Source organism: Papilio xuthus, unplaced genomic scaffold (genome assembly GCF_000836235.2).
Source record: "Papilio xuthus unplaced genomic scaffold, Pxut_1.1 DF828952.1, whole genome shotgun sequence".
NCBI lineage: Eukaryota > Metazoa > Arthropoda > Insecta > Lepidoptera > Papilionidae > Papilio > Papilio xuthus.
In genome coordinates, this window is record NW_013529697.1 from 4,019,680 (window position 1) to 4,030,778 (window position 11,099).

Sequence of the window (11,099 nt, forward strand, 5' to 3'; positions counted from 1 at the left end):
CATATTATCGATCATAACTTCGGAAGCGTGGAAGAAATAAGGTTAATAAAGTTGGATTATTATATCGTTCTGCCAAGAATAAATCACGATTATACAAACCCATATCAATCCATAATTTTAATATATTATTGAAAGGTCTACGGAATCTTATGGCTGCATAATTCTAGTCCTCTTTCCGCGACCACACACTGAGTGCATTTAGGTGCGCCCTATGAGTTTTGTATGGACCGGCAGAACTCAAAATGTAGGAATACTTTTTCGACAGGGGCAATAGCCTCTGGTGATACACTGCGGTACGAAATATAAAATCTTAATGAGAAAAATAAAAAAAATTGTTAAAACATAATCTTAACGTAAACGTTAAAACTCGAAGAAATAAAAATAAACCAAGTTACATTAACTAATACATTTATTTTTCTACATAAATTACCAAGTTTCTTCGATTAAGAACTCTTGTACTGATTTATTATACCTTGGTGGTAAAAGTTCCTTTAATTCATTCCTTGTAAGCCAGTTGAAATTCTTTTCCTTGCCGTCTACAGCACCACCTTGATAATTAGCATAGTAAAAGAAAACCTGTAATGTAAATGATAATTATTTTTTCAATCAAACATAAAACATTAAATTTAATGTCCTAGTTCATCCATTCTCATCTCTGCAATGGAATGACAACATTGAACTTAATTTTGCACATGGCAATACTGATTCAAAAGTGCAAAATTTTGCACATGGCAATACTAATTCAATAGTGCACAACTTTATACAAGGCAACACTGATTCAACAGTGTTAAAGCACAAATGATCAAACTTTACATATTTTTGATTGTGTGTAGTCTATATGCAGAATTGTTTCTTATTTATACCACTTAGCCAATGCTAACCGCTGCAGCTGCTGCCATAGACAAGGAATAATAAGTTAAAGCATTCAACTTACTTTGGCACCAATACTGTTATCTGTTTGTGAACTTTGTGGATACTTATATTTGTAAAAGCCACACGGAGCATTTGAGAGGAATTGCACTTTAAGATCTTTCCCGCAGTATTCTTCTAAAACTCTTTCAGCCGTCTAAAAAAATAAATTCTATCATATTATCTTAGTAATATTATAAATGTGAATGTTTGAATATATGAATCAATGTTTGTTAGAAGGTATCTGCAAAGCTGAAGGGATCTCAAAGTAATTTGACATAGATGTAGAATAAAGTTTGGAAACATTTTGAGAACTAATTAAGATTTTTTAACTTGTGTGGACGCAGTAGCGGGCAATACCTAGTTAATGAAAAAAAAGTTGCTGCACAGGCATAAATCATCATATAAAAAAATATTATAATTCATCTGAAGTCTATTTTGTTGAAGTAAGAACATTCCCTAAATCAAAATAATTTCACAGTCTACATAATAGATCTTGTTCTTGATTTTGGTGAATAGTTTTTTTGCATTGTATTGTGTAACTGACCTGTTTTAATGTTTCTCCCTCTTGCCATTTCCCCTGGGGGAGTATTGTTCTTACATCAGTTCCCAATTTAACTGGTGCAACCAACACCAGGTGTCTCTGTAGACATCTGTCAGGGTTTGTCTTGTCACCTTTCTTGTCTGCTTCTATAAACAATATTAAGATATAAAGTAGAAACACTGTATTCAATTAATAAAATTGGAGTGTATGTATGTAATATAAAAAACACAAATTTTGTGCACACAATGTATTTCTGTGACTTAAAATGTAAAACCATTTTTTTTAATTTTTCGTCTCTAAAACTACTGAAGCAATTTTGATGGGACTTTTACTGGAAGGTACCTTTAGTGTGGTAACTTAGGCTATTTAAGTTCTGTGCTGAAAAAGCCACATGCAAGTGCAGTATTAATATTGAAAACAATCATCTACAAGTTGTTGTTCATTATAATGGTAGATAAAATAATGTGTATGTTTGTTTACCTGTTTCAATACTTCCAAATTTGAATTGTGATAATTCCTCAGTTGCCGCATCTTCCATATCTTGAGCTGTTATTTTGCTAACAGCATCTATATCCACATCATGAGTGTCACTCTTAAGAAGTTCAGCTTGGATTCTATAGAGAAAAAATATTTTATAACAAAAGTAATGTCTTCGAAATCAAATTAACAAAAGCGGTTCAAATACATTGAAGCAGTATTTAGTGCAAATTTAGAAGTACTTACTTATCGTTTTCATGCCTTATCTCGTGATCTGACTTTAAACTTTTTTCAACTTCTATGGTCCATAATAATTCTTTATACTTTTTTTGTATGTCGTTCAGTGGTGGTGTTACGACAGGTAACCTTTCAACGCATACCCCTGTTATAATGTCCCACTGCGGCTTCGTAGTCAAACCTTTAAAATATTAGCACATATAACTGATGCCGTATTCTAAATTAAGATTAGGGATAAAAGTTTGAATTTCAATAATAACCTTTACTCAAAACTCGTAAACACAGTTTAATTTCTGGTCGAATTAACCGCTTAAATATCATTTTCGTATCTTACAGCCTAGGTTTTGCTAAATTAGTTAAACTTAAATAAACGTATAATTGTAGATATTCTAAGCGAAGTTCATACTAATATTTTATAAAATAAATTAAACACAACACAGAAAACCTAACCTTAATGCAATCTTGACATTGACACATTATGTCAACGTCAAAAATTATGCCGTCAAAATTTTTATGATTCTGGTGCATGTACAATAACTTAACATTTTTCAGATATTTAATTCTCTCTTTCTGATAGTTAATCGAGTACAGATAATTTGTTTTTTGTAAAAATTGTGTGCTACAACAAAAATAGTCATAGTTTTCTTTTTAACAAACACGAAAATATGTTTTTGAATGATTTTTAGTAGTGGATATTCGCTGTTAAAATCTGTAAAAAAATATGTTATTAAAGTATTGGACCATTTATCAGTTCTTTATTAACCACAAAAATCAATTCTATATTCTACCTTTTTAGCCTTGCCCTACCGATAACCGACAACACTAGATAACAGCTTTTGCAAGTTGGCAACCCTAAAATTCTTTTCCGGCTCTCTGTGTCACTGAAAGTAAGCAGAGTTTCTGTTTTTAGTGATAAAATCTATATTAATCCTATTAACTTCTTGTGGTTTCAGTGAAATATTTTTGAGAGCAGTGTATATTGTTCTGCTTTTAATGTTTCCCCAAATATTTTACCAAAAATAGACGTAAAACATATACATTTAATTGTCAAACCGTCGTATAGGTTATGTTCATAAATATATCTTATTTTAGGCCACAACATGAAGCAAATAGTTGCTAACCAAAAGGTGAAGATCCCTGAGGGGCTCACAGTTCATGTGAAGTCTCGACTGGTGACAGTGAAAGGACCCCGAGGTACCCTTAAAAGAAATTTTAAACACTTGGCTGTTGACATTCGCATGGTAAACTCTCGATTACTGAAGGTGGAGAAATGGTTCGGATCGAAAAAAGAACTGGCTGCGGTGAGAACCGTCTGCTCTCATGTGGAGAACATGATCAAAGGTAAAAATATATTTGTTTTGGTTCTATAAACATATCAGGTTGGGATGTGATATGTGGTTTCTTTTTATCTGAGCATTTTATTATAGGGTTTATTAGACTTAATACATTATTAATGCAACTATCTGTCTTAAATACACTGTAAACATTTAATGTACAAATGTTAAAAACTAAAATGTTAGAACAGTTTACTTTACTATTGCCCTTAATATAGTAGAAACATGAATAATGATCATTAAATTAAAAGAAACTGAACTAATGTCATGAATAGGGGTGGGTAATGTGTTTATCAATTATTAATGTTTTTGTCTAATATTTGGTTAAGCATAAATTTACTAAAGATATAAGAATGGTAATGTTCTGATAAAATGAAAACATAATTTAAAATAATACTTGAACTTTATTTAATTAATTTCAACTATGATTTAATCTTTAATTAAAACATTATCTACATTAACATAATTTGGATGCTTAAATATTCTTTGAAGCACATTTAGTGTGACTTATGTTATAAAGTAAACTCACAAGTTATTTCATTTAAAATAGTAAAAAACAATTTTGAAACAGTGTCCGATCTGGGAAGATGTCTATCTAAAACCAGATGTAAATAGATTTTTAGTATATGCATTTAATAGGTTTATTTTTTTTATTTGTGGTACATAAATGAGTTAGCAATGTTTTAATATATTCCCATTCATAGGAATTTAATTTATTTATTTCAATCTCAGCTTATACCGGTTTTATATGTGAGCATAATTTTTTTAATTTCAGGTGTAACAAAGGGATTCCAATACAAAATGCGTGCAGTATATGCTCACTTCCCCATTAACTGTGTGACCACTGAGGGCAACACGTTGATTGAGATCCGTAACTTCCTCGGAGAGAAGTACATTAGGAGGGTAAGGATGGCACCAGGTGTGACAGTTGTCAACTCTCCCAAACAAAAGGATGAGCTGATTATTGAAGGTAACTCCATTGAAGATGTTTCCAGCTCAGCAGCCCTCATTCAACAGTCCACCATGGTCAAAAATAAAGACATCAGAAAGTTCTTGGATGGTTTATATGTATCTGAGAAGACTACTGTTGTAGCAGACGAGATTTAAGTTCATTAAAAAACCAACTTGAAACCTCTTTGTTTGATTTTTTATATTTTCCTTATATATATATTATGGCTTTATCAAAGTTAACCAAAATAAAACAAATATTTTTAAATTTCTATAACAGTTAACGATTACAGATTTGTACTTGATGTGATCAAAATAGTTTGTTATAAATTTAGTAACTGCAAATCTGTAGATCCAGTAGGAAAGTATGTATTCTTCTATCATGTCCAAATGTAATCAAACATTTCAATCGGCTATATAGACATTCAAACAATTTGGAAGTAAGGTTGATAACACTGCCATCTATTGTACAATTATTGACAGTAACAGGTTACATCCCTGCAGTAGTCATTCGCAAGGAAATAAAACTAAATGATATTTAATATAAAATTATTTTTATAGATAAATATTAAATACAATAATTAAGAAACCACACCTTTACTTTCTATCTTCAAATAGGTTTCACTTATAAATGCAATATAAATTTATTTAGTACTGGCAACAAATTAAAATTGCACTCTAGTACATTTTCACTATTCTTTATATTTTTTTCAACCAATAAACTGAGATTAGGGTTGTGATAGCTCTGGATTTGGGATTTCTAATTTAATTATCTTTGGCTGTTTGTTCAGCTTCAAGACGTTTCTTCATGGATTCAGGCATCTCGGCTGGTGGTGGTCGTGGTGTTCTTAAAACAACCTATAAAAATAACACAACTATTAAGTGTTGTTTATAAAATTATGAACCCATAAATTGAAATAAGGTAATATGGATGTAAATGCTAAGATTGTAAGGTACAAGTCCAATAGCTCTACACTGTTGTATTCACTGACCTCTGTTAAATAGCTTTGGTATGGTATTTTGAGCTTATTTGATTTTCGCCATTTTGGTGCTGATGATAGCGATGGTAAGGATTCAAACTTCGGAAATATCAAATGGCAGGTTCGTGTCAAAAGCAAAACCTATCATTTTTAAGCAATGACCTATCCATCTATAGAGATCAGTGGTTACATTGTACAAACCTTGGCGCCATCGAAGATGAACCATTGCAGCGCGGTAAGTGTACCAATCATGACAATCCTGGTGCCGAGTCCCTTCCAGACACCAGCCCAGCCCAGCTTGCCCACGATTGAACCCACTGTCGCCGACTTATCCTAAACACACACGTAAAATCAGTATTTATTTCAACTTTCTTGTTTCATACAATAAATATATTAAACATGGCATAGCTGTAGTTCTCAAATAAACTACATATTTCAAATATTGTCTAATTTTGTGGACTTTTCGAAAACATCATACCCTCTTTTGACGATCGTTTGAAACACTAGATTTGATTGAGCAAAACTGCTCAATAGTGATGAACAATGAGCTTCTAGTAGCCTAATTATGTATGACGGAATAATTATGACCTTCTGTAGTCTAAACCTTGGCCGATTTCAAAGATTTAGGTAAGACAGTAGATGGTACAACAGAGGTAAAGTGCATGTATACCTGGTTGAGTTTGGAGACGACGGTGTCGGCGGGGTGGGAGACGATGGCGCAGAAGACGCCGGCGACGCAACCCGCCGCAAACGTTACCACCAGCTGCTCGCCCTTCGTGCACTGGTCGCGCGGCTTCGGCACTACGTACTGCAACACATAAAAAACGCTAAAATTATTACATACTTATAATCATAATATATTTCCGATGATTTTGGACGAGATCTAAGTCCTTACCTCGATAGAAACCAAAAATATTGGTTTTCCTTAGTTCCGACTCAAAGGACCATTTTTTAACAAAAGAAGTAAGCAGCGCTGTTTTCGCTTGTTATGTGCAGAATCACAGTAAAATAAAACAGCCTTGGTCAGTTCACAATGGAGAAATGTATTTAAAGCACAGAACAGGAAAGAATTGAAAGAATGATATAGAAAAAAATGCTGAAGATGAAATAATACCGCCATGTCTATGAATGAAAATAAATAAAGCACAGGATGCACTAACAACATACCTTATAGAACATTTCCAGTGTTCTTTCAAAGCAGGCGAACTTGATCATTGTGTAGGGAATCTGTCGACCCCACAACGGCACCAGACCCTTGTAGAATGTGCCGTAGCCCTCGTTCTGCACCATCTTGGGCCACGCCTCGCGCATAGTGTTGGCGAAACCAGGCATAGTTTGGATGCGGACCTATATACAAAAATTAAAACTTGTAAAAAAAAACAATCCCCATATAACTCAGAAAAATGAATTCTTCTTCGTGGTCATCAGTTATCGGTGACCTGCCGAGGCGCCGCCACTCCACCCTAGTCGCTACCTTTTTAGATGAATACGCCAAGAGTAAAAATGGTGGTCAATAACTAGATGTTTTACCTTAACAGCTTCGAATGGCGAGAGGGCGATGTCGGCGAAGACCTCAGCGGAAGCGGAGGCAGCGAGATAGACGAAGGTTCGGTACACGTAGGCTGTCTCCGCGTCCAGCATGTCCGAGTAGCCCACTTTGAACACCTCGTACAGACCGAATTTGAACAGACCCTGTAGAAGAATAACACATTGTAGTGAAAATCATAAGAACTTTATTAAGAGCAGGTCTCAATAATCGATTCCTCGAGATCGCCAACTAACCAATACATTAAGCTTTTCCACTGTAATTGTTTTCATAGATTTTATTCGATTTCTTTTTTTGTTTTATCTGTGTCATAAAATAAATTCAATAAATATCCACCTGGTGATTTCGGCTGACCCAGTTTAACGGTACTGTAAAAAATATCACCATCGTACCTGTAGCGAGTACCCAATGAGTGTTGGAGCCCAGCCCTTGGCGAGACCCCTCACACCCTCCTCGCGCACGGACAGCCTGAAGCCGTTCATCACATTCTTGTACTTGTCGGGGTCCACCTGCAACCGGCACTTCACCAGATCCAAGGGCACCACGGCCGTGTGGGTTAAACCTGATTAAAACATGTAGTTGATTATTTATTGATTTGTGCGGAAGACAGTATACTGTGGAAGGCTTAAGATCTACGTCCAGCAGTGGAGTTATATGCTTGGTCCATGACCATTTTATTGTTGAGTTAATAAGGTTTAAATGTGATTTGGTGTCTTTGGATCATTCATAATAGGTTTTTTAGTTTAATTTTTTTTTATCTTATGGCTTTGAAATTGAATGTTGTAAACCTTAAATTTCACTTAAGATATTCTTTTTCATAAATAAAATACTATTAGCGTGTAGCCTTGTTTGTGTTAATCAGGTTTGAGTGAGCGATAAATGTTAAGGATAATGTCAAGTTCATGTCCGACTCTCATAGCGCTTGCTCTGATTGAACATATGTCAGATAACATGATATATCAATATTTCAAGAAGCATCAAAAAACATCCTGTATAGTAAGAAACTTACCGCATGACAGCAGACCGCCGACACCGCACAGCGCAAAGTACTTGGCAGAGCCGAACTCGCATGAGTACGTTTGCTCCGGCGCCGACGACGCAGCTATTGTCTGGATGGGCTGGAACAGACAAGAACAACTATTGTTAAACAGGTATTCGTAATTAAATTGTGGCAATCAATAGAGACATTAAACTCAAAAACATTATCAATGCGGCTGTAGAAAAAGTTTCTTCGTATCGCAACTCCCACATACAATAATAGGGTTGTGAGAGTTGGTAGTCACGTATTGGCAACTGAGAATACGAGAACAAAAATAGAGAAATCATAGCTAACCTGTACATTAGACTCTGTGAGTGCGGGTGCGGGCTCGTTGGTTTCGCACAAGGCGGGTGTCAGAGGCCCGTGGAACGGGGACTTACGCGCTACCTCCAGAAGTGACGCAAACATTTTATCTAAACAAATACGCAGCCTAAATATATTGTCTGTATCCCACGAGACTACAGATCATACGACATATTTCTCTGTACAGCTTGTGACATAACCTTTGCAGTAAATTGATCTGAATTATATCAAACGGGTGTGAACCAGTATTTGCAAGTCACATACTTAGACGGTCATTATCTGTTTAAAAAACACAGACAGTTGTGTTTGATGAATTTATAATCTTTGTCCGCTCATACAACCCCAATGGGGGCTCAGAGCCTAAACAAATTATGAATGACTAGGCCATAGGCAAACACGCTGGCCAAGAGTGGGTCGGTTTTCACAATTATATTTGAATTTTGATAATCACACGTCGCTACATGGCGAGGATCGAACCTGGACGTGTAGATTTCGGTCCACTCCAGTCAAGCGCTAACAGCGCCACCGACGTTCGTTTTTTTTTACAATATTTCACATCTTTAGTAATTTTTTGAGTATTAGATGTCAGTTTAAAGACGATGTATGAAAAATGCCATTACCTGGAAATATTTAAGAACCCTGCACTTAACTCTCACTGTTACTATATACAATATGATCAGCTGAGTGAATATCTAATTCAATTATCCATGTCGCAAATCTAGATCGTTTCGTAATTGAGTTACGCACATATTGATTTTTTAAAGCGCTCTACCTCTATTCTAAGTGTGGGTTTGATTCCTAAATTTCAACTGAGCTAATTGTTTGCACAGTCCTATATTATACTATCTGTTAGCCGATTCTCAGGCCTACTGGACATATTTTTCATAAAAATCGCTCAAGCAGTTTCGGAGGAGTAGGTATGGTAACTAGCATTATAACACGAGAATTTTATATGTAAGATAAATCAATCAGTAGTATTCGTTTGTAAATTAAAGAGTTCTGGACATTTCAAGCTGTAATTTTGGAATGGCTCAATATCTCGACAATTAGACGTTAAATATAATTTTCAGAAAAAAATAAATTAAATCTTTTATTTGGTCGCGTAACAATTATGACGGCCACGTGTAATTGCTCCTGACCCAGTAACCTTGTAAATTACCGGTATTATTAAGTTTCCTATTATAGATACAGTATAGACGAAACGAAGTACTGAGTCGATGTATAACACAATGTTAACGTATCAATTGTAGCCGAAATAATAGTCCTTTATTATTATTACGTAATAAAGAGAAATAACACATACCTTGCCTTAAATCGAAATCAACAATTCGGCAGTCCGCACCGCACTGACAAATAATCTTTCATTATCTTGATAATCGGCCGATATCTTTAATTCCATTCGTCTACACGTAAATCCAGATATCAAAATTTATATAATCACGTGAAAATTTAATTTCATAATACTTTTATCTAATTCTGGCAACATTCTGAAATTATAAATAATTATTATAACAGTACAAAAAAATAAAGAAAATCACATTTTTAATTTTATTTGTATCATTTGAAGATGGAAAGTAAACCTAAAAAAAAATTAAAGCATAGAAATTAAATAAATACATTTGTTTTTTTGATCAAAATCCTAGAACATTCAGGTAAGAGTTCTCTTTACCGTTAGTTTAATACAAAAGGAAAATATTATAAATAACAACACCAAGTAGAATTTTCAACGTAAATAATTTTATTCAAACTATTCTATTGAACATCACTAACTGATAAACATTGTACATCTGCAAATATGGGATTTCTCGATAAAATGTTAAAACACTAAATTGTTAAAAAGTCATCATTAAATTTTATTAATTTACACAATGCATAACAATTAATCCAATACAATATCTTCTTAATAATATAAAATAAATAGCTATTAAAACAAAAAAAAATCATTTTCACAATTATGTTATTAAATCAGGACGAATATTAACTTAATGCATAAATTAAAATAATAAATGTTTTTGCATTACGTGCACCCACTGACTAAAGAGACGGGTACACTAAAGAATAAAACTGTCCTGTCACTAAAATACTGAGGAATTAAAAAAATAAAATATTATTTACATGCAGTTGTAAAACAAAGACTACGACCAACTAAACATTGTTGGGGAGTTAAAACATTCATATTAAGTACATTTATAACTGAGTTTGCAACACATGCCGCCAATGTACAGTCAGCGTCAAAACTACTTTATCTAATAATAAAAAAATATTTTAAATTTTAATAATAGCATATTACAATTAAAATAATAATTAATCTCGCCGCAAAAAGTGTCATCTCTTAATATTGTGTGCAAGTTTAATTTAAATTAAAATTTTCAAATTTTTGCTGCTGACTGTACCACGGAAGAACTTTGGTAATGTCTTGATAAGGTTCCTTATTTGCCAATAAGGATGTATCAAATTTAACAAATAAACATGGTCAGTCGTAATACTTTGTCGAATGTCTATATGTCATGACAGTAACATACAAATATGCAAATGCTCTTGCGAACTGTTAAGTACAGGTTGGTACTACCGTAGAATCCCACTGCATATACAATCTTGCTATCTCTTTCATTCCATTTGACAACCCGAGACAACAATATGTATTAGGCGTTTGTGTAGATTTTCGTGCAGTTGCGGCCATATTTGCAGATGGGCATCCCATTTTAAATTGCATATATGAAAATAAAATTCTCAATAATAAATTAATGTCAAACACTATAAAGGTGGTGACACACCGTAACAC

General features: G+C 33.9%; 3 protein-coding genes across 3 annotated transcripts; 1 reads left to right on the top strand and 2 right to left on the bottom strand.

The window, feature by feature from the left end:
• Positions 1–391: 391 nt before the first annotated feature.
• mRpL46 (mitochondrial ribosomal protein L46) lies at positions 392–2,628 on the bottom strand. The gene is made up of 6 exons (XM_013325216.1): positions 2,428–2,628; positions 2,177–2,348; positions 1,934–2,067; positions 1,457–1,599; positions 935–1,066; positions 392–576 (listed from the first exon to the last, which is right to left on the bottom strand). The coding sequence occupies exons 1-6, from the start codon at positions 2,486–2,488 to the stop codon at positions 427–429; spliced, it is 792 nt and encodes a 263-aa protein (XP_013180670.1). The 5' UTR covers positions 2,489–2,628; the 3' UTR covers positions 392–426.
• Positions 2,629–3,038: 410 nt separating this feature from the next.
• RpL9 (ribosomal protein L9) lies at positions 3,039–4,632 on the top strand. The gene is given in 3 exon segments (NM_001312081.1): positions 3,039–3,054; positions 3,260–3,508; positions 4,277–4,632. Coding segments are annotated over 2 exon segments (573 nt in total). The 5' UTR covers positions 3,039–3,054; positions 3,260–3,267; the 3' UTR covers positions 4,609–4,632.
• A 413-nt stretch (positions 4,633–5,045) lies between these two features.
• Positions 5,046–9,717, bottom strand: LOC106127856 (phosphate carrier protein, mitochondrial-like). The gene is made up of 9 exons (XM_013326141.1): positions 9,621–9,717; positions 8,309–8,427; positions 7,985–8,093; positions 7,368–7,537; positions 6,960–7,121; positions 6,597–6,776; positions 6,100–6,237; positions 5,631–5,762; positions 5,046–5,307 (listed from the first exon to the last, which is right to left on the bottom strand). The coding sequence occupies exons 2-9, from the start codon at positions 8,420–8,422 to the stop codon at positions 5,215–5,217; spliced, it is 1,098 nt and encodes a 365-aa protein (XP_013181595.1). The 5' UTR covers positions 8,423–8,427; positions 9,621–9,717; the 3' UTR covers positions 5,046–5,214.
• Positions 9,718–11,099: the final 1,382 nt, after the last annotated feature.

Bases quoted from the DNA above. Each gene is read 5' to 3' on its own strand.
- mRpL46 (XM_013325216.1), bottom strand. From the start codon at position 2,488: ATGATATTTAAGCGGTTAATTCGACCAGAAATTAAACTGTGTTTACGA. The intron at 2,349-2,427 runs GTTATTATTGAA...AATATTTTAAAG, and splicing joins TTTACGAGTTTTGAGTAAAG to GTTTGACTACGAAGCCGCAG. The intron at 2,068-2,176 runs GTAAGTACTTCT...TTTTCTCTATAG, and splicing joins ATAAGGCATGAAAACGATAA to AATCCAAGCTGAACTTCTTA.
- LOC106127856 (XM_013326141.1), bottom strand. From the start codon at position 8,422: ATGTTTGCGTCACTTCTGGAGGTAGCGCGTAAGTCCCCGTTCCACGGG. The intron at 6,238-6,596 runs GTATGTTGTTAG...TATGTGTTGCAG, and splicing joins CACTGGAAATGTTCTATAAG to TACGTAGTGCCGAAGCCGCG. The intron at 5,763-6,099 runs GTATACATGCAC...GTGTGTGTTTAG, and splicing joins TCGTCTCCAAACTCAACCAG to GATAAGTCGGCGACAGTGGG.